Below are 23,705 nucleotides of genomic sequence, written 5' to 3'. Positions count from 1 at the left end.
CACCAAAACAAGGACCATTCCATTTACACCCCCAGCCAGGCAGATACCAACAACGGATGCATCAGATTATGCCTGGGGCCCACATGGCAGGAAGATGCATTCAGGCACATGGTCTCAAATGCATCTACATATCAATCAAAAGAGATGCTAGCTGTTCAGAATGCCCTGACAGCCTTCAAGGCTACCTACTTCATCTGGGAACCACTGATAAAGACAGACAACACCACTCATGTGGTATATAAACAAGCAGAGGGTACACATTCTATCCCTTTGCAGACTGGCCATGACTTTGTGGGACACAGCATTAGGTTACCAAGTACATCTGCAGGCACCATTCCTGCCAGGAAGGAAAAATACTCTGGCAGACGAACTGGCAGAAACCATGGATCCCTGAGTGGCAGCAGCTGTGGATCCACAAGTCTCAGCATTTATAATGAAGAAATGGGGATGCCCGACATAGATCTACTGCTGCATGTACAGGCTAAATTATCATAGCTTTTATAAAGTAGTCATCAGGCACTGGGTGCAGAGTAAATTCAAATATGCACAGTGGGTATTCTCAAGGAAGGCCATAGCAAACCATTCATCAGCCATGGGCAAATCCACAGCATAAAATCAGCACATTTAGAAGTGCTGCTTAGCTTTGGGACCAAAACAGATATCATACCAGCTGCACACACTACCAAACCAAACTAGAGGCTGCTTTAACTGCAGTTCTGCATAGCCCCCCATTTTAGCTCCAGCCTCCCATCCATAGCTTTGGGACTCCCAAATGTAATGACTGCAACAGTGAAACACGAAGAACATAGTACAGTTGTGTACCCTTACCATAAATGTAGATGTTCGAGTGTATTCACTGTTGCAGTCCAGGTTACCCACCCACCATCCTCCTTTCTTCTGATGGAACCTATCTTTCCTTCTCTGATTTATACAACCTATGTGGTGTATTTGTATTTGTAGATGAGGGTAAAGTTTATATTGGTGCATGTATTTACATATATAAATTTTGGCTACCCTTTTAGGGGGCACCTGACATCTGGGGCAAGAAAAACTAAAGAAAATGGCGTCGGCCCCATCTTTTATACCCCTGACGACCTGACATCAGGGAAGGGGCGACAGCAGCCAACGCAGGACCCAGGACTTTGTAATTCAGGCCGACTGAGTGCAACCTGCCAGATGTAATGACTGCAACAGTGAATACACTCGAACAGCTACATTTATGGTAAGTGTACACAACTGTACTTTCGTGGCCACTTATCGGCTTGAACTCAAATTTGCCATTTTAGTCCTTTGAGTTCTAGATATGCCCCCCATGGTTCCTTTTCCATTATGCTTACGTGGTCTATAGCCATAAAAAGGAATTGATGGCTAGTAAACTCACTGACATGTTTAGCCAAAGCATTATTTAAATTAATTTTCTTTATGGCATATTCATGTTCATATATTCTTTGAGTGAGATGCTGCTCTGCTTTTCCAATATAAAATATTGGACGAGAATTACATACAGCTAAATAGACCACTGCTTTTGAATTGCAAGTATATTTGCTTTTTACAAAATATTTAACATCTCTTAAGTGAAAACTGTCAGTAATATTGATTTTATGATACCAATGGCATGCCCCACATTTTGACATACCCATATTTGTTTGGATGGACCTGTACATAACTGGTTTGAATATCTTTTTGAAACTCTTTCCTTTCCTTATGTAGGGGTCCTCTGTCAGGATAATTCTTTTCTTAAATACATCCCTAATTGCCCTGTAATCCTGGGAAAAAGTAATCACCAGTGCTTTAGAAAAGCCAGACTCTATCTGCACTGCATCATTTTGTTTCTGTTGCACCAACTCCGTGTCATAGTGCCCTGAACTTAAAGAATCACAACTGATTTTTGATTGATCAAGGATGGGCTTAAAATTCCCATTCAACCAACTGCTCCTGTATTAATGCGTCCACCAGGCATTATTCCTGTTGATGAACATAAAGCAAGTAACACATTTGTCTAGAAATTCATGATGTGTTGTTACCATCCGTGCTGCTCTAACAAGTTGTCCTTTGACAACAGATCTCTTCTGGTGCTCTGGATGGGAACTACTGTAGTGCAGAAAGCAATTTGAATAGGTGTCTTTTCTATAAATCACTGCTTTATACATTCCATTGACTCTGTCCTTCTCTAAATGAATGTCCAAGTAGTTCATATGTTCCATATTAACAAATAAACTGGAAAACGTCTGTAGTACCATTATATATGTAAAAAACTCATTCAATGATTCTTGTGTTCCAGTCCAGATAATACTGATATCATCCTGGAATCTATGATAAGACTTCAAAAATGTATTATACTTGGAATTAAATACAAAATTATTCTCCCAATATGCCATAACCATATTTGAATATGCCCCGCCACATGGTGACCCCATACCTATGCCTTTCTTTTGTGAATATTTCTTGTTGAAAGTTACAAAATTATTGCTTGGCACCAATTCCAGCAGTTCCATAATAAGGTTATTAGTGTCTTGATTAACGTTATGGTGAATGAGCATCTCATTAACCCATTCTAAACCAATAGAAAGACTCATGGTCATTTTTGCAACATATGAACAGTGTTCCTTTTGATCAAAATGACCTTTTAGTAACAATAGATGTTTGTGACCTGTATACAGTAATTCCGCAATCTATTGGTTTAGAATGCGTCAGTGAGATGCTCATTCACCATAAAGTTAATCAAGACACTAATAACCTTACTTTGGAACTGTTGGAATTGGTCCTAAGCAATACGTTTGTAACTTTCAACAAGATATATTTACAAAAGAAAGGCATAGCTATGGGGTCACCATGTGGAGGGGCATATGCAAATATGGTATGGCATATTGGGAGAATCATTTTGTATTTAATTCCAAGTATAATACATTTTTGAAGTCTTATCATAGATTCCAGGATGATATCAGTATTATTTGGACTGGAACACAAGAATCATTGAATTATTTTTTTACATATGTAAATGGTACTACAGACTTTTTCCAGTTTATTTGGAATGTTAATATGGAACATATGAACTACTTGGACATTCATTTAGAGAAGGACAGAGTCAATGGAATGTATAAAGCAGTGATTTATAGAAAAGACACCTATTCGAATTGCTTTCTGCACTATAGTAGTTCCCATCCAGAGCACCAGAAGAGATCTGTTGTCAAAGGACAACTTGTTAGAGCAGCACGGATGGTAACAACACTTCATGAATTTTTAGACAAATGTGTTACATTGCGTACGATGTTCATCAACAGGGAATACCTTAGTACCCTGGTGGACGCATTAATACAGGAGGTAGTTGTGAAAAGGTTGAATGGGCATTTTAAGCCCATCCTTGATCAATCAAAAATCAATTGTGATTCTTTAAGTTCAGGACACTATGACACGGAGTTGGTACAACAGAAACAAAATGATGTAGTGCAGATAGAGTCTGGCTTTTCTAATGCACTGGCGATTACTTTTTCCCAGGATTACATAGCAATTAGGGATGTATTTATGAAAAATTGGCCCATTATTACAGAGGACCCTCACATTAGGACCCACATGGATGAGAAACCCAAAACTGTGTATCGAAAAGGAAAGCGTTTCAAAAAGATATTCAAACCAGTTATGTACAGGTCCATCCAAACAAATTTGAGTATATCAAAATGTGGGACATGCCATTGGTGTCATAAAATCAATATTGCTGACAGTTTTCACTTAAGAGATGTTAAATATTTTGTAAAAAGCAAATATACTTGCAATTCAAAAGCAGTGGTCTATTTAGCTGTATGTAATTCTTGTCCAATATTTTATATTGGAAAAACTGAGCGGCGTCTCACTCAAAGAATATATGAACATGAATATGCCATAAAGAAAATTAATTTTAATAATGCTTTGGCTAAACATGTCAATGTGTTTACTAGCCACCAATTCCTTTTTATGGATATAGACCACGTAAGCATAACGGAAAAGGAACCATGGGGGGGCATATCTAGAACTCAAGTAACTAAAATGGCAAATTAGAGTTCAAGCCGATAAGTGGCCAGGAATTAATGAACACACTTCTATAGCATTTGTATTAAAATTAAAAGAATTACAAAGAAAGAAAATTGTTTAATGGCATGCATTTTAAGTTACTTATGTGCTATGTATAATTGTTCAGTTTTTTACATGTTATTATAATGTTTATTTATTTGTAAATATTTACATTTTTCTTGTTTAAAATCATCTTGATGCAACACTATTTCAGTTCTTACATTTCTTACATTACATACATTTTTTACATTTTTTATATGTAAAAAATAATTTTATGATATTTTAAACAATTCTAAGTTTTAAAAGTTTTAAATATTTTAAATATCAATTCAGTATTTTTTAAAATGTACATTGCTGCAATATTTCAAGTTTTTTGTGAGCAAATCCATATATTGGGTTGATAATATGTATTTAGACAGACTCAAATGGTAGTACTTATGTATATGCTAATTTATGTTAATGAGAGTCCAATGGGAAACAAAGTGATGATATAAAAGGAAAGGATGCAACACATTTTAAATGTCTGAGGAAGTTTAACAGAGATTTAAATGAAAGCGCTAACATTGTTCGTTTTGTCATTAAAAGTATCTATTTTTTACCATTCAAGTTCGTGGTTTATAGCTGAAGAGACGTGCATTGGCATTTATTGCATTTAAAAAATGTGCTTGCATTGATACATTGACAGATGTTGGATCAGTAATAGTTATGTTTGTGTATCATCAGTGAAAAAAGGCATCTGTTCTGAAAACTTGCAAATGTTTGCTGCCTTAAGAAAAATATAGTGAGTAATTACCCTTGTTAAGCTTCAGTATTACTTTATATATGTATGCATCCTACATACAGAGTAGCTATATTTTGAAAGATTGGATCTCAAACCAAAGTAGAAGAGACTGGCTGCAGCTTTAGAAGTGGCATTTTTTTCTGTACTGGCCTAGGTTAAATACATATCTTACTGTGTTTCAAATGAAATGAACAAATCCGCATTTTTTTGAAGCAATTTCCTGTAAGCGGTATAAATTGTGTGGAACTAGGCAGTTTGGCTTGGAGCAGAATACTTGGCAGTTTCTTTAGCTTCTTAGCAGAGTTTTGTGAATCCAGGAGTGTTTCCTTTGTTCCTCTGTGACATAAAGGAACCAGTATAAACAAACTATGCATAGCCATAGCCCCTGCTAATGGGCTTAAGTTGTTCAGTCTTCAAGAAAACTGTTTTAAAAAAATGAGTAAGAACAACAACTTTGCCATTGTACCCAATATGTTTGTAGTTATAAAGGTAAGTGCATCTTTACACTAAAAGCTGTAAGCACAGGGAATGATGGTGCTTGGGGATGAAACAGTTATGGGTAATGTTTCCTTCTTGTAGTTTATTTTTCAAGTGACCATTCATTCTAGCAAAGCATTATTTTTCTATGAAAAAATAGTATTTTCTTATAAACTGAATTTATGGAAATGTTGAGTATTATTCATTATTATATATTTATTTATTTAACATTTGTTTACTGGGAAAGTCCGACTGGGTCAGGAACCCATTTTCAGTGGAGGCCCGGGAAGAAAAGCTCAAAATGATGCAGCAAAGTTTAGACAATTTACATGAACAAGATAAAAAAAACAAGTATTAAAGCACACATTAATAATAATTGAATAGTAAATATGTACAGAGTGGTAGATGCAATAATAAATACAAAATACAATAAAAACTCTGTTAACCGGCACTCATGGGGATTGGTAGGTGCCGGATAACTGTAGTTTCTGGTTGCTTGAGAGTTACTATTAAACATAGGCTTAACTAATACTGTATACTACAGTATTTGTTTGGTTTGAGTTCTCAGGTTGGGGATAGCGGGAATTTATTCCTATCTTCCTTTTTAAAACTCTATGTAAGGTGTGTTTCTGTAGTGGTGAAAACAGAAAGTGCAACACATGAAAATTGTACTGTATTTCTTCAATTTTTTTTTCTGGCTGCTTGAGAGTTCTGATTGCTTGAGTTCCGGTTAACTGAGAGTTTACTGTAAGTACAGAGAGATAGATAAAATAATAAATCATGTATTAAATTAAAATGGTAGATTGCAAACCCTTTTTTTATATATACATCAGGTAGGAATAACGTAAAGAATGAGGATCAGAACATTAGATGCAAGTAGATGCTTAGAAGGATGGGAAAGTTAAGGGTGTAAAAATATGGAAAGTCTGTTAGTCCAATATGCTAGTGGTTAGTAGGTGAAATTCTTGTTTTAGGGATAGAAAGGAAAGCTCCTAGAGAGTGAATGGAGTTCACCTGTTTGGGAAAGAGCAGGGGCGGGTCTGATGACATAGAAAATGTTTTTTAGGGTGTGTTTGAAATTGTTAAAGCTCTCAGTGGTAGTAATGTCTGTTGGCAGGGAGTCCCAGAGCTTGGCAGTGGTATGAGAGTATAGGCACTGTACAGCTCTTTTATTTGGAATGTAGACTGTGTGGAGTTTTGTTTTCAGACAGGAAGGCTGGTGTAGGTATGTAGAGTTTTAGGACAGATTTGAGGGCTGGGCAGCTATTGGGTGTATATATAATTTTATTTGCAGAACACAGCTGTACTAGGTTTAGGTGTGGTGTGAGTTTGAGCCAATTTAGTTCTTTTCAAGCTAGGCAGTGGTGAGAACAGTAGGGGGTAACCTGTGGTGAATTTGGCAATTGTATTGTAGCAGGGTTGGAGCTTGTTTTTAAGATAAGATTGTAAATTGGTGTATAAGGGGGCTGCATACAAGAGTAAGGGAAGCAAATAGGTGTTGGCGAAGGTTTTTCTGGTGGAGCTATACAAGAAAGTTTTTTGTCTGTAGAGTGTTCCTAGTTTGATGTGTATTTTTTAATGCTATTGCAGATGTGATGTTTGAAAGTTAGTTTATGGTTACACCTAGAAGCTTAGATGTGGGACCCGTTTAAATTTCTGTGTTATCCCGTGAGAATATTTTAAAGTCAGATGAGATTGGTTTTGTCAAGAAAAGCAGGAGTTTTGTTTTTTTAGTATTTAAAAGTAGCTGGGCTTCTCACAGCAATGTCTCTATTGAGGTGAAAATGGCTTGAGTGAGTTGCTGGAGTTGTTTGTTACTGGAGGAGGAAATTATGGCAGTGTCATCTGCATATTGGATAATGGAGCTAAGGTGTGAGGTATGAAGGTTGTTGGTGAAAACATTGAAGAGTAAGGGTCCGAGTATGGACCATTGTGGTACCCCAGTTATATTGGTTTGATATTGGGATAATTTAGTTTGCCATTTGGTGCACTGTTGGCAGTTGAATAGGTAGCTTGCAAACCATTGGAGGGATGGTAGGGTGCCCCCTATAATGGATAGCTGATGAAGAAGTTTGTTGTGGGACACAGTCAAATGCTTTTGATAGGTCTAATAGTAAGACAGAAGTGATATTACCAGAGTCAGTGGATTTGAACACAATGTCCATGAAGGAGATTAGGGAAGTGGTGGTACTATGTGATGGGTGAAAACCATGTTGAGTAGGGGGTAGTTTGTTTGTTTTGGATGAGGTGGTTCAACAGTTGCTTATGTATGCATTTTTCTAGGAGTTTAGAAAGAAAAGAGAGGACTGAGACTGGTCGATAATTGGATAGTTTATTTTATTTTCATTCTATTCTGCAAATGTTCTAACTTAGTTTTCCAAGGGTAAAGAAGAGGCTCAACACTTCAGTTACTTTCAATGCTTTACTTAGGCAGATATCAAAATTCATACTATTATACAATACAAATACAATAAAAGAAAAAGAAAGAACATCACCAGTTAAACGATGAAACTTCATTCGAGTCTTTCAATGACTGGGAAATCCCGGAACAGCCAGACCAAAGATTAGTTCATCTGGAAGCATAAGTCCTACACATTGTGTCCATCCGTAGGTGAGATTTCAGTTTGCTGTCTGGAAAACCCCTTCTTTTATACAGGCAGGACAGTAGTGTAAACAACTGTACATGACTTTAGTCATGCATCCCATAAGCTGATGTGGCATAGTGACTGGGTGTTGGCCAGACAACCAGACACCATGCACATTCCATACTTAATACAAGATTCTATTCCCATAACCTTTTAACACCCTGACATCTGTTACTGCATAGACATTTAAGATTGCACACACAGCTGTTCTAACTAATTCATAACTGGACTGTTTTCATGACTGGATTCAATGAAGCTATCCTTCAAGCATATTTCTCACCAGACATGTCACATTTGTATCACATTCGGTCCCTAGATTCGTTGAATCTTCAGGTATATTGATACATTACAGGATAACGTTTGTGCAATCTACATGCTATGCAGCAATTCCAATTGGTTAATATAATAATCAAACACAAAATAAGTAATATTGGATGAATCAACCAATTAAAAAATTGGTTTGTTTTGAGTGAATGCCCTGAAAAAATGTCCCACCAATGACTGTATCTGCTTGTGTTTTTTTTAGCTAAGTGTACTAATTTATTACTTACAATTATAGTTTTCATTTCATGACCCAGCAGTCTTATTTATTTTCTGTAAATGCTGTATTAATAATTCACTAGAATTTAATATTTTCTGTAATGCATGTAATGAAAGCGATAAATTATGCTTAGAAAGTGATTTGAAATTCATCAAAAAATGCGCATTCTGTGTCTGTGTTTTCTCGAAAATATATGTAGTTTTATACCATGTCAAATGTGTAACATTCTGAAAACATCCCACAAAAGAAATGTTTAAGTATTGGAATACTATGATTACATACCATACATATATACTGTTCTGATACCTCTATAAACATTTCATATGTTAGTGGCAACACAGTCCAGAAACAAAGGTTAACTGAATGTTGTAACAAACAAGGTTCGTATACTGGTGAGTGTTGCCTCCATATCAATCCATTTAAAGTAGTAACACACTGTGTTAACTGATGTGTGGTATTTTTGCTATCAATGTAATTTCCCTGCAGAGTAGGTAACCACAGCTGATAAGGTGGGCCTAAAAGCAGTGGTAATACTAACATTTGACACACAATTTCAGGTTGTGTTACATTATAATGAGTAAACTGTCCTGTACACCCAAATCTGTACATATTGTAAAGTGTGGCTGTATAAACAGCCAATGTGTTTCTGGAAGCCATTTCTTAAACAAGGTTCTCCATGCATATTCATTAGCTGTTATTAATTTCATTTGAACATTATGTTTTTGCGCTTGCACATATATATAATTTAAACTACATTCTGTTTAATTGAGTAGTACAGTCACATTTTTATCAAACTGAAAATTTGCATATAAGCTACTGTTGTGCTGTTCAATAAATTCCTTGTTAAAGTTCAGATGTTCTTCCTGTGAACTCCAAATTGTAGGCAACCATTGTGCATGTAACTGTATTGCCTGTGCACTATCATAACCTGTGTTATGCAGCTTACTCTTTAAAACTTCATTATCAATAGAGTTTAATGTTCCAAGTCCTACACCCACTCCTCCTAAGACAGTGTCATACCATGCTCATTTAAATCGACACTGCTTAGTTGCAGGAAAAGTCAAATTAAAATTTACAACATATTTTTGATATTGTTGTGCTACTTTGACACACGTAGATGGTTTTCGTATAATCTGGTCAGTATGCATCATGTAATGCTCTTGCAGTACATTTAATTGTGATGCCCAAGTGTTTCTTCCATATATTATTACTGTTGCGTTCATACAAAATAGTACCTGTATATTTTGTATAGAAGTTGTGGTATTGAAAAGATTTGCTGTGCTTTAATTTTTACAGAATTTCCATTTTTCTTTAATTGTAGTATCAGAGCCACATGCACAACATTTTATGTCTGTTGCAGTTGTCATGGTTATGTTGGTATTATTTCCGGTCAACTGCAAATAGACATGTCCTCTTCTCACTCTCCATATCCTGGCACCTGATGGAGTTGTTAATATTTACAGTATTACAACCTTCATTCGCTTCACACGTAAAATTACCTTGTGTTCGGTTTGCATTACTCTTTCTCCATCCCCATTCAGTTTTGGTTATGCGTACAGCTGGTGAAGCAGGTGTCCATGACATAGTCAATAGAAAACGTAAAAGTATAAGTGATCGCAACAAAAATTGCCTCCATCGAAATAGATGGCATAATTTCTTCAGATACGGGGAGGTTTTCTCCCAGTAACCAAATGGACTCCACCACGATCTTTTCATATTTCTAAAGACAAAAAGAATATATTAGTGCTCATTCCCTTAAATAACATTTGGATGCTGGGACATGCTCCCACTTTTCCTGAACTGTCCGCAGTATAAGAATTACATTATCTTTACCAACAGCTACAATTTCAGCTGGTTCTGGCGGACTATTTTCAGAAGTAACCCATATACGGGCTCCAGCTTTTAAGCCTGATTGCTTATCATTATTTTCTATTGTAGCGTGTTCAAGAGATTCAAATACCTGTTGAAATGCATGAGTCGATAACATCCTCATTAAGGGTGTTTCACGGTCAGTTAAAGGTCTATTGTTTAAGATGCCCAATGCATCAGTTAAATTCTTTTTCCATTTTCTTATTGTACCATTCTCCATCTTTCTTAGTTGAGTTTTCAGTAACCCATTCATACGTTCAGTTCACCCTGCTGCCTCAGGGCATTAATGGATATGATAAATCCATTCAATATTATGATCACTGCAATATTCTTGAATTAATCTACCCTTAGAATGTGATCCATTATCACTTTGTATCTGTATGGGTGTTCCATAATACAGTGTTAACAAATCTAATGCTTTCATGGTATTCTGTTGTGGTGCCCTTCCATAAGGTACGGCTAACAAATAACCTGAAAAGGTATCTACTATGGTACATGCATATTGACATCCTTTATTTTTTTTGGTAAGGGACCAATATAATCTATCTGCCAAACCTGTCCTGGTAGCTTACCTCGTGCTAAATGTCCCCTTAGAACTTGTGGGATAGGCCTAGCAATATTATGCTGGCATATTGGACATTGTACAATAACAGTTTTTACTATGTCTGTTTTCAATGACATTCCTCATCGATATATAGCTTTTTCCCCAAGTGCCCACATTTTTGATGAGCCCATTTGGCTATTCCGATTTGATTGTCATAAGTATCAACCGCCGTTGTAGTGGCTATCTTGCTTTCTCCATCTGCTTTTGTGTTAAATAATTGTGTTCTAAAGTATCAGTAACACAATGCACATCTACATGATAAACAGTCATTTGTATATGGGATTCGTATATTTTTTGCCAAATCTGCTCCCATATCTCTTTCCCCCATACTTCTTTAGTATGAATTTTCCACTGATTTTTCTGCCACGTTGGCATCCACGTGGCTAAGCCATTCGCCACAGACCAAGAATCTGGGAATACATGACAGTGAGAAGTGTCCGTTTGTAGTGAATTGTATATAATTCTGCATGTTGACTACTCTTCCCTTCTCCTGTTTGACTAAGTATTCTCCCCGATGAGGGATTATATGCTACTGATTTCCAGTGTTGCTTGCCACCAACAAATTTTGCTGAGCCATGTGTAAACCAAGCATTCCCTTTTTCTTGATTTGTCAAATCTGCATAAGATTTTCCCCATTTAACTGGGGATTCCTCTATCATATCTAAAACAGCAGGTTCATTTACATTTTCAAAAGGGATCTCAGCAATTTTCTCATGTAAAGTGGCAATACCTCCAATCCCAGCCTTAGCTCGGTTTTGTGTATACCACATCCACTTAATCACACTTGCCTCCTGGGCATGACCAATTTTATGTGTTTTTGGCGAACTCATTACCCATTGCATAATGGGTATCCCTGGGCACAGAATCACCTCATGCCTTACTGTCAATTGTTCTGTTTCTGATAAAGCCAAATAGCACCCGAACAACTGTTTCTCCAAAGATGTATATCTACTTCCTGCTTCAGGTAGATTCTCGTGCTGCAGTCCTTACACTTGCGGTAGTCCCAGTGTCCGCCGTCCTCGGCCGGTCCTCGGTAAGGCTGGAATATGGTCAAGTAAGGCTGGCTGTGACCGACATCAGGACGCCAGGGCGTCAGGCATGCAATCGCTGACGGCGTCATATCCTCTTTCTTTTTGCGACCGATGATGCAGCAAAAGGCGTGCTGCCGCTGCACCGTTCGGCGTTCTGAAATTTTAGAATTCAACCACAAGAGCCGGAGTCAAGCTGGCTAAGTACCATTTGATTTCTTTTTAGTTTTCTTGCCTCAGTGGAAAACGGAAATAGAAAAAGTGAATAACTGTATTTGATACCAAGAGCAGAGACTATCATACTTTGTGTATTCCTTGTTGTTTAGGGCCTGACGCCTGGAGTTGGTGCGTTGTTTTTGTGCTAGATTCGTGCTATAGATTCAAAAGAAACTAGAATTAGAGCCAGGTTAGTCTTGCCGGAGGCGGTTATAAAATGCCGCTGATGCTCCGGCTCCGGCCCGCTTCTTGACGGCAAGGACAAAGCGCCTAGCCTAGGCTAGAAAACCCGTCCATTACAGGGCGGTTCTTTAGAGGTGTGGGGTGGAGGTGTGGTTTCGCGGGTTTTTCTCCTCTGAGTCCTGAGGAGAGACTTATGCAGGATGTGGCCTCCTCAGGAGCAGGCAGGAGGGGAAGGGGGGCTTCTCAGGTGGCTGTACTCCCTCCCTTTGGGGTGGTGGTTAGGCCCTCTCCTTTTGTTTCAAGGCTTCTCCCAGCTGAAGACTTGCAGTATTCTGATTCTGATGTGGATCTGATGATGATGTCTGCTTCTCTTCTCCTTCTGCTTCTTTTTTTTTTTTTTTCTTCATTCCATGAGGGAGCATTTTTAAGTGGGAAGGTCAGGACTTCTCTCTCAGGAGGAGGAGGAGAAGGAATTTTTGTTTTACGTTTCTACTCGGCCTTTTGGCTATACCTCTCCTGTTCTGACAAGTGGAAGATGTGTTTGCAGAGGCTTCTCTTAATCCTGATTCTTTGCCTCTGCGAGGCCAGGGATAGATGGGGAAAGAAAGTTGTTTCTTCCACTCTAGCTATGCTTAGGCTCTTGCCAGTTTTACATGAAAGCTAACCAAAACCATTCCTTCACAATTGAAGTTTAAGTAGATGCTCTGTGGAAGGTATTGAGTGTAAAGAGTTACAAGATTAGTACATGTTTCTGAACAGGTGGGTAAGCATTCTTTGCAATGTGGTTTTGATGCTGTACAGAGATGCTCCTTTACAATGTTGTTTGTTTGTTGGTTCCTCCTGTTGAGTCTTAAAGAAAATGGAAGAAAAGGGAATACAAGGCTCTACTGTTAAAGATTTTTTGCAAGGTTCAGCCTCCGAGTTTAGTAGAAATTGGCCTACCAAGGGGGTGGACGTATCCTCTTATGATTCCCAGTCTAGGGGTAGATCTAGATGTGGTAGGGGGCCTAGAACAGGGTGAGGGCAGGGGGCAGGGGCAGTTTCGGGTCCTTCAGACCAAATGACCTTCCTTTTTTCCTGCCCGAGCCTTCTCGTCTGGCAGCACCTTTCAGGAGGAAGGTTGGGCACTTTCAAGTTGAAAATTTGTTTAATTACCCAAGTAGAGATATATTTGGATATCGCCCACACGGTTACAGGTTTTATTTCCATACCTTGCCTCCTTTCAAAGGCATGCCAGACGTTCCCTCTCAGCAAGAATGAAGAGCTCACAAACAAATTTCTTACTTCAAATAGGGGCCAACTAACTTTTATCCTTATGTGTTTCTTTGTGTGGCTTTAAACCAAACTATTCATTTGCCTACTTTTTTATGCAAATCCCCCAAAAAAGCGCAAGATTTTGCACACTTTAGATGTACAACAGCAGTTTGATATTATTTGGACAGAACTAAAGGGTTTAGCAGTAGGGCAAGCCTGTGTCAAAACATCCTAAACAAACTATTTCTAAGTGGATTGGGTTTTGCATTGCTCTGTTCATCCCCATCATGGCAAGGAGATTCCAGCTGGGATTAGGCTGTCCACTAGGGGACAGCTTTGACAGGGGGTGGCAAAGGGGATCATTGATGAAAGATATTTTAGAGAGGCAGCTACTTGTTCTCTAGGCATTATCACCTTCCCCTTTCTCCTCTTTCTCTATTCTAAGGGCTGGGCTGGTTTTACCCTATAGCATTGCAGGGCATTTGGCTCCTCTATAGTTTTGCCATCCTGCCTTACCTCTGCTCATAAGCAGTTCCAAGTGTAAGGACTGCAGCAATGTGAGATGAAGAACATAGTACAGTTTTTTCTTAGTCCAGAATCCTAGCGGAACTGTTTTTCCATCCTGTTTTTGCCATAAACTCCAGTTAACATACATATCTTTCAGTGATGCATTCAGTTCTACCTTTCCTATTCGAAGGTGCCAAAGATCCAATGCTTGTTTTATTATTTCCTTGGCCTTTTAAAATGCCATTTGTTCCTTTCTCCCCATTCAAAATTATATTTTTTCCTTGTAACCTGGTAAATGGGTGCTAATACCTGTTCAAGATGGGGAATATGATGTCTCCAGAATCCAAATAATCCTACAAACTGCTGTGCGTCCTTCTTATTTCTGGCTTTTGGAAATTCTAAGATTTTTTGCCTGGCCTTGGGTAATATTTACGTATGCCCTTTATGCCATTGGATTCCCAAGAATTTCACGATTTCACTAGGTCCTTCTATTTTGTTGAGGTTGATTTCCGAACCTTATCTTTCATGTGTTCAATTATTTTAGTTAAACAATCACTCACTGTGTGTTCATCTGATCCTTGTATCAGAATGTCATCAATGTAATGTGTCAAACTAATATCTGTAGGCAAATGTATTTCATCTAGACATTCTGCTACTGTTCTATGACAAATTGTAGGGCTGTACAGATACCCTTGTGGTAGACGTGTAGAAGTATACTGCCTACCTTGCCATGTAAAGGCAAACTGATCCTGGTTTTCTACTGCAATAGGAATGGTAAAGAAAGCATTTGCTAAATCAATTACGACATACCATTCCCCTTCTGTCTTTTGAATTTTCTCTATTAATGTAACCGTATCTGGTACAGCTGCAGTAAGAGAGGCAGTCTGACAGTTTAACTCTCTATAATCTACTGTCATTCTCCATGAGCCATTGGGTTTCTTTACTGGCCAAATTGGATTATTAAAAGCAGTACTAGTAGTTCATAATACCCCTGCTTCTAATAAATCCTTAATTGTATTTCCTATTTCTTCCTGTCCCCCCCCCCCCCATATACGGTATTGTTTCATATATACCTTTTGTTTCACTGGGGGTAAAATTACAGGTGGCATTTTTACCTTTCACACTGTTACAGCTGAAGTATTCAGAGAACGTGCTTGTAAACCAAATTGGTATGATCCATCCGATAGATGTAAATTCATACCGTTCAGTACATCTATTCCAATAATGTACTCAGGTATCGGTACAATTAGTACAGTGTATGTCCCTACTGGTAATTGTCCAGTCTTCATAGTCAATTTTGTTTGGACTGCCTCAGTCTGTTTTCCACCCAGACCAGTTACTATCACTCGCGGTCCCTTGAAATGTCTAGGATTCCCATAAATTAAAGTGGCCTCTGGTATCTATCAAAGCTCGAACCCTTTGCATGTTTCTATTTTTCCGTAGCATCTCTAAATTCACATATGGTCTATGGTCCAACTTCCAGGTAGATACCAAAGCTTGACCAGTTTCCTATGCATTTTTCTTTTCTGCAATGCCTGCAAACAGATCAGCATACTGCTGCCGTATCATATTGTATACCCCGCCATGCAGTTCCGAACCCTTTTCAGCTTGTTGTGCTATCTTACGTTCAGAGTTACTTACTACCTCCGTCTCTACCTTTGCTTGTACCTTTTGCATTCTTTTTTTCAAACCCCCTGTCCTTATACATTTGCTATAAAATTCATGTATGTGATCCATCTATATCTTCCTTTTTTACCCCATCTTTAAGTAAAGCTAAAAGCATCTCCTTCCTAGTTACTCTGCTTGATTTCCCTTCATTATTTTGTGTATTATTTGTCCCTGAGCTTGCTCGGGGTCCCCAGTCACCCAGATCAGCTAATTGTCTAATCGCTTCTGCCACTGTAGACAGGGGATTCCCTGTCTGGTTTATCAATAGCATCATAATGACTTGCTTATAATCAGGCAGGTCTGTGCGTATGATATAATTACGCATGTTCGTTGTCATAGCTTCATATATCACAATATCAGCCTGTCCTAAAAATTGCCATTTTCATTCCTTCTTTTATTCTCTGTACAACATCTGTTAAAGCATACCAAGGTTTATCATTGGCAGGCCAGTCAGATGCTGTTGGGTATTTTTTGCTACACCCCTTCACCACCAACTGTAAAATTGTAATATTCTCTTCACCAGAAAAAATTCTGAAGTCATCTTGTGTAGTGGGATCAGGACAGAGAGTAGAGAATTTCTTTGCATCATCCCGATCCACCATTACGGTTCCTGCCCCTACATCATGCTGCATTCGTACCACCCATGTCAATAATGATTCACCAGGGAGCTGTTTAAACTTTGCTGTGATATCTGCAATTTCCTGAGTAGTGTAATCTTCGTGCATCTTATCCAGGACTATCGGTCCCCTCTGCACTAATATTACATTACCTTGGTCACTCATTGCATTACCGGCCACATCGCCTTGTGGTAATGGGACAGTCTCTATCATTTTCTGCCTATTAGATGGTTTTACATCTTTTACCATTGTTTCATCTTGTAATGAACTACCAGCTGAGTCACTGTCCTCTTCATCCGGGGAATACCAAATGTCCCCATCCCATTTGTCTGGATCCCAGCTTACCCCAGCCACCACTACTTGCCAGCGGATTTTCTTCTCGTTTATTTTTCCTTTTCGCCTCTTATATTTATAACGGGCTACCCAAACTGCAGCTCTTTCAGCTATGTTCTGGTAGGCATCCGTTTTATCCATTAACAACTTATTTTGGCATTGTAACATAACTATTTTAGTTTGCAATTCATCTTTGTGTTTTTGCAGGTTTTCTGCTTTCAATTTCGTCATATGAAACCGATCATGCATTTTTCTGTATGCAGACAGCAGGATTCAGCCACGTCTGCATACGGCACTTAATTCCTTTCCTTTACATATTTCTACAGTTTTAAAACATTTTCTAACATCATCTGGTTCACCAGAGGCTAATAATGCATCCCAATGTTCACATAACCCTGTATTTTCAGACCATTCTGAAGCTAATTTGCTATATACATGAACATCATCCCAACTTGGGATACGTTTTTCCATATCACTATTCTTTTCCAGTGGTAGCCTCTTTTTGAACATTTTGGAACCCTGTCGATTACGCCAAATGTTTTATTTTATTTTATATCATTTATAATTTATATCAAATTTTTAAACTAGCATTCATTACTGTAGTTTGCTTGTAACTTTAATTTTAGATAATTATGGTTGCTTAGTTACTAATTAGTTAATTTATATTAAAGGGTTTTCAAGTGATTAAATGTTATAGGAAGTAGTAAAAGGAGGGAATTTGGTTTTTATTGTATTTCTGATGAAGTCCTGTATGTAGGTGGACGAAAACGCGTTTGTTTTCTTTGAAACATTAAAACAAGATTAAATTTTGTTGCCTTATTCACTTCGTGGAGCTGTGGTTACTGGATTCCTGTGTGCTTTGGTGTTTTCTGGTTATTGTGACTTTCAAGGCACTATTTCCTCCTTGTTTTTGAGGTTTGAGGTTTGAGTTTTACTTTATGGAGGATTTGGAGACCAGTATCAGCTCTTCAGTCAGAAGAGCAAGTGACCTAGAGTGTGAGCGAGAGGCTTGCACGAGTGGAAGGGCAACTTACACAGTTGGTGGCTATTCTGAGTCAGCACCCAACTAGTTTGGCTGGCGTTTCATTTTATGACAATAATGGAGCAGATTATTTGCCTGGCAACCAGGAGGCATTATCTAAACAACTAGGACGTCCAACGTCACTTCCAGAATTGTTACCGGACACACAGTTGCCTCGGGGGTGGAGGGGAGAGAATTCGGAAGAGAGGAGAGGAGAATTCAGCATGTATTTTTAAGTCAAGGAGATCGAGGAGAAATGCATTTGTTATCTGGATCTATGAACTGTAATTTAAGTGGAAGGAAGGAAACCAGAATCGAAGAACAGCAAGGTAACTGTTCCAGTTTAGCTACTAGCGGTGTTAACAACACCGGAAATGTTACTGAGACTGTGCAATGGGGGGAATTTGTGCCGTTTCTCAGTGGCTTAAAAGTAACTGTAATTTTGCTAACAGTTACTTAGACATGACTAGGACATTGAATAATCCGAATGTGAACAGTTACAACACAAATGTTAATTTATTATATGATTTGATGTTAAGATATAAAATTTTGCATATGGACAACTGTTACTTAAAGGAATGCATTGGGAGGGAAATTGTGCCAAAGGGATTACGTATTTTTAAATATCCCAACAATGTGAGGGAGGGTAGTGAATTTTATAAAGAGTTGCTCAAAATTTTTAACAATAGCGGATTAGATATTATGAGAGCTATTATTAATAACAATAAAAAAGAAATGGATACATTGTATAAAAATACAGACAAAATTAATCATGCCATAGTAACAGACCTCTTGTTTACAGTGGAGGCGGAAAAAACAAAATATTTTAAAGTGATGGACAAAATTGAAGAAAAATGTAAGCATATTTATGATAGAAAATGTAAAACATTGGACAGGGACCTAGTGGAATATAGGGAACAACGCTCTTACCCTAAACCCAAGACCAACACCAGGAGACAATACTGGAATAATACTAATGTAGGGGGGGGGACCCTGGGAGAGAGCTGGTAACATGGAATGGAATACTGAAGCTGATTATACTAATTTTCAAGGTGCAGTAGGTCAGGGGGGTGTGTTCTAGATGACCCTTTAGAATTCCCCCCATTGAGGAGGTCGGAGAGAATCAAACAATAGACACCAGTGAATTATCACTACCCCGGGGGGGTGACAGAAAGGGAGGAGGTACTAAGTTTAAATGTTCAGAATTGTAGCATGGCACAGGATATGCTTTGAGATGGATATATTGTAGTGGAAGGTTACAGACATATGTATCAGAATTTCAGCATATTCAGTTATAGTTATTTAGATGTGGACCATGTGTACTTTAGTTTGTTTAGTAAAGGACTTAAATTTGTACCAAGTACTGTGAGTAACATTTCCAATGTCTTAATAGACTTGAAATTATTTTTGAGGAAAAAGAATTTCAAACTTATTATACAAAATAACTGACCTAATGTCCATTTAATTAAGAAAAAGAGCACGTACAATCCACCCCTCCACCCCCAGCTCAAGAATTTTGAGACCCAGGTTGAAATGGAGCTCAGAGTCTAAGCAATTCAAGTAGGCATTGCAACCTGAGCAAAGAGGAAAATGACTTGTTGAATTCTTTGAGGAAGAATGAGAATGTCAGGGTTATGAAGCCTGACAAGGAGGGAGGGGGTGGTTATTATGGACAGTATTACGTACTCAGCTAAAATGTTGGACATATTAAATAACACGGATAGATATACTAGAGTGTTTTCTCAGTGCACTAATCCACGGTTAAAACCGTTTTGCTTGGAAGAGGCACTACCCGAGATGTGCAAATTTTATTCGTAAAGCAATAGTAGATTTTCCTAAAATGTTATCACTTTCATTTTTATGTTATTTTTATTGATAACCAAGATAGTTCAGCTGAGCAACAGCCCATTTTTGACTAAGGCCCAGAAGGGAAAACCCCAGAGTACATTATATGCAGTAAATAATTTAGCATATTTTATGTAGTTATTTATCCTTTGTTGATCAGGTTAGTCCCACTAGGCTAGTAGCCTCTTTTCAAGGGGGAAACAATAGAAGATGTGATTTACCAAATATAGTAATACTCTTAACGTATATTAGTAGGAAAGTTGTCTAATACAGAGAAATGCATGGAAGTATAATATAGCGAACATCACATTAATGTCTTGTTCATAGTAAAAACAGTTGAGATTAGACAATTATATGACATATTTTATTGGTGGAGGTTAGCATTGTGCAATAGATTAAATGTTAATATAAGGAAAGAGTTAGGGGTGTATGAGAGTGACTTATGATACCTCATTACCAAGCTATTTCTTGTTCCCAACGAATGATGTGGTAGGTTCTGGGATTCATTTGGTACCGATGTATACTAACTCTGTCTCGCTTGGCCATCGTTGTCATGCATGTTCATCATCCCTTCTGCTTATATTTTGTTGCATGTGCAACAGTGTTTGAATAATATACCACTGTAGTTTGCCAAATATTAGTTAGGTCCCTGTATAACTATGTACTTTTGGTAGCAGACCAAAGAACACCTGAATCATCAAAATATTGGCTTCAGTTTCATTGTACATAATATAAAAAGTTTAAGGCTTTCATTTGAAGCCTTTTTTAATTATGTAGCTATCAAGTTTTGTATGCGAGTGTATGAGTTTACTTCCTTTATTCTTCCTCCCTGTATTTTAAGAACTTTACTATAGCCTTATTTTTTTCTAACTATGTTCCTTTCTCTACTTCATCTTATTTTAACAACTTGTGTTAAACCTACCATGACTTTAGTGCACCTGCTTCATCTTTTTGGACATCCATTCCATCTCTAGTTATCCATTGCTGCGTTCCAAGTGGTATTTTATTATATTTTCTTGTTTTTCAAGTTCACTATTTTATATAAATAACAATTTTATACGTGCTTATTGTAACATGGCAAATATGCATGCATGAGCTAACTGTGGAGGTGCTGTAAGGAAAACAAATTTATAACTAGAGAGCTTTTTATGCGTGCAGCTGCAAGATCTATTCAGTTAACTAAGAAAATAAATACTTCCAGTGCTGATAGTCATAATCCCAAATTTATTTCCATCCAAAATAATGAATGCAGAAAAAATGAAAACATAACTGCAGCTTTAGGCATATCAATTTACAGTTTATTACTGATGTAAAATTGGAAAGAGTGCAAAAGCTATGCATGAAAAACTACTGTTATGTTTGTCTTAAGTAAAAATTGTCACTTAATCAGCTTGTATACCTTGTTAATAGATTAATTAAAAATAATTTTGTAATTTATCTCATTCTAAGATACATAAATCCAGTGTTACTAATTTCTTTCTACAGGTATTACTACCGGTCCAAAAAACCATTGCTGCGGCCTTACCACTGTCGCATCTGTGGTTCTCGTTTTCTCACCAATGATGACCTGCGATTCCATGTGAATTCCCATGATGGCAGTGACCCCCAACTCTTCAAATGTCTCCAGTGTAGCTACCGATGTCGACGCTGGTCATCACTAAAGGTACAGTAATAGGTCAGGTTCCATTTATAGAGTAAATTCATCCGCAGTTTTATGGAGTCCTTGAATATGCCGATAACTGTTGATCAGTGTAAACACTGTTTCTTTGAAGGTCTGTAGTTACTGAAACTTTTAAGTACTTCCTCATTCCTCAGGTAGTCATTTTTTGTGAGTGCTATCTCCTTAGGTAAGTCTTAGGGTGAGAAGTGGACAAACTGATGCTGTTTGCATCCCACTATGTCTGATCAAAATGCACTTTGCTTCAGAGTATACATGCTGTTCCTAGAATGTTTGTGAGAAGAAATTTTAAATAACCTTTGCAACACAGGAGGAAAAGTATAGTATGTTACTAAACATAAGCATAACCACACATTATCCATACACATTATGTATAAATGCAAGTACAACCCTAGTTATAAAATAGTTTGCACATTTTCCTCTTGTATCCCTAACCCTTTCCTTCAACCCTGTCTGTCTAGATTACTAAATGATTGACTTTTTTCTGTCATATCTTCTCCATACATGAAAAGTAGACAGAGGTTGCTTGTTTAAAGTTTTACCTTGTTGTTCACCTTCTTGACATATCAAGTGGAATTACTTGCTCTCCTCATCTACTCTCGCCAGAGCCACAGTTAATTTTGTCACACTGCTGCTATTTGCACTGTTTCACTGCACCAGTAGTACTGACTGGATCTTGTCTATAACTTGAATTTGAGTTAATGTACTTTTTTCATCACAAGTTTTAAATATTTTTCCCTGCACTACTTATCTATTAACAATTGGCATCCCTTACTGATGTTTATATTTTTTCCTTCATCTGGTCACAGTGATGAAACAATTGCCAATAAATGTTTCCCTGCCAGAAATGCCGAACGTGATGCATCGAATGTTAATCAAATTGTGAACATAAAATATCAGTATCAGATTCAAGTTCAGGTCTTTATAAACACACATTTATAGCTTTACTGGTTCTTGGTTTGCATGAAGATTTCTAAACAAGTTTGTATTTCTGTGGGATACTAGATTCTTGAAGCCTTGAATTCAGCATACAAACATATTATTACAAGAAACATTCATCAGAAGTGTCAATTATCAATAAAAAAGAAAATGAATCCCTCACAGCAATGAAAAGCTGTGATAACCTGAAATTTATCATTCCTCCAAATGTTGCCCTCTATTTCAGTACTGTAAAGGATGAGCTATTTCAGCAGTATTGCACAGTGGTTCACTGATGAATGTAAATATTTAAAATGATCTCACTGGAGGAGATAAAAACATGTGCAATTAAAGCAATTTTAACCTGTAAGATCTACTTTGGAAGTTTAATTGCACTAAGGCCCTAATCTTGCATGTGATTGTGTAGTTGTCATTACCACCACATCATTTATTCATTACTCATTCTACATAACTTTTCAGATGATCTCTTACAGCTTGCCTTTTTGCTCTTCCACATGCATCAACTTCACCTCCCTTCAGCACCCTATCAAGATCAAAGATATGCACCTTGCGAAGCACCTATAAGTGTTCTTTTCCAGTATCACTTTATGGTAAATAAAGCACTCCAACACTGCTGGTACTGTGTCAGTATTACCTTTCACATTCTGTTCTTCCCTCTCTTTATCTCTCTCCATTTTTTTTAATATTCCTATCTTTTATCATAACCGGTATCATATTGTAATGCCATTTATTCTTCTGTACTTTCAGTTCCTATTCTAGAGGAATCACTTTTCACCAGTATTATTAAGGTATCCCTTGTCCTCTAGATTTCTTTGTATGAACTTAATCGTTTAACTGACCACCAATATATTTAGCAAGATTTCACAGCTATAAGTGCATCATATTAATACCATCAACTTTACTTAACTAAACAATTATGTAAAAATGTCAGCATGTCTCACCCCCCCCCCCCCCATACACATGGAATACCTGCTCTGAAGACTCAGTTTTATTCGGGTCTATATCAGAATATCGAAGTTTCAAAACTTCGAATCTGATATCGTCGACACCAAATGATTGAAGTTTTAAACTTCAAATCTTTTAACGGAGATCTCCGTACAGCACTGAAAGGGAAGATTTTCCTTTTCTGCACTGTAGTGCAATCATGGAGTTGGTATATTTAAGTAGCGGGGGGGTGCAAGGGGGCTTGCCCCCCCTGCCTAGAGCATTTAAATGGTTTGTTTTTGTAGGTTGTTGTGTTTTATTACATTTTCAACGTTTCAAAACTTCGATTATATGGTGTCGACCTTGTCAGATTCGAAGTTTTGAAACTTCGATCATGTAATATAGTCCTGTTTTATTCAACATCACTAAGGTACATACTTACTAGAAGCTATTTCTAGTATAAAGATTAATTGTTCAGATTGCACCATTTCCAAAGTAGTTGTCGAAATAATCTTTTTTTTTTTTTTTTTT

The 23,705-nt window shown here is 37.5% G+C and overlaps 1 protein-coding gene across 6 annotated transcripts in view; it reads left to right on the top strand.

Annotated features, from left to right (window-relative positions):
- The window catches only part of ZNF335 (zinc finger protein 335), a 1,318,033-nt gene that overhangs the window by 412,865 nt on the left and 881,463 nt on the right, over positions 1 to 23,705 (top strand). For all 6 annotated transcript variants that reach the window (XM_044090241.1, XM_044090238.1, XM_044090239.1 and 3 more), the window contains one exon: positions 21,119 to 21,296. In XM_044090241.1, the coding sequence (XP_043946176.1) occupies positions 21,119 to 21,296 (178 nt within the window). The remainder of the gene's footprint in view (positions 1 to 21,118; positions 21,297 to 23,705) is intronic.

Source organism: Protopterus annectens, chromosome 12.part0 (assembly GCF_019279795.1).
Source record: "Protopterus annectens isolate FY-2018-M chromosome 12.part0, PAN1.0, whole genome shotgun sequence".
In the NCBI taxonomy this organism is placed as follows: Eukaryota; Metazoa; Chordata; order Ceratodontiformes; family Protopteridae; genus Protopterus; species Protopterus annectens.
Note: the sequence above shows the minus strand (reverse complement) of the source record. Positions and strands in the feature narration are given on the sequence as shown.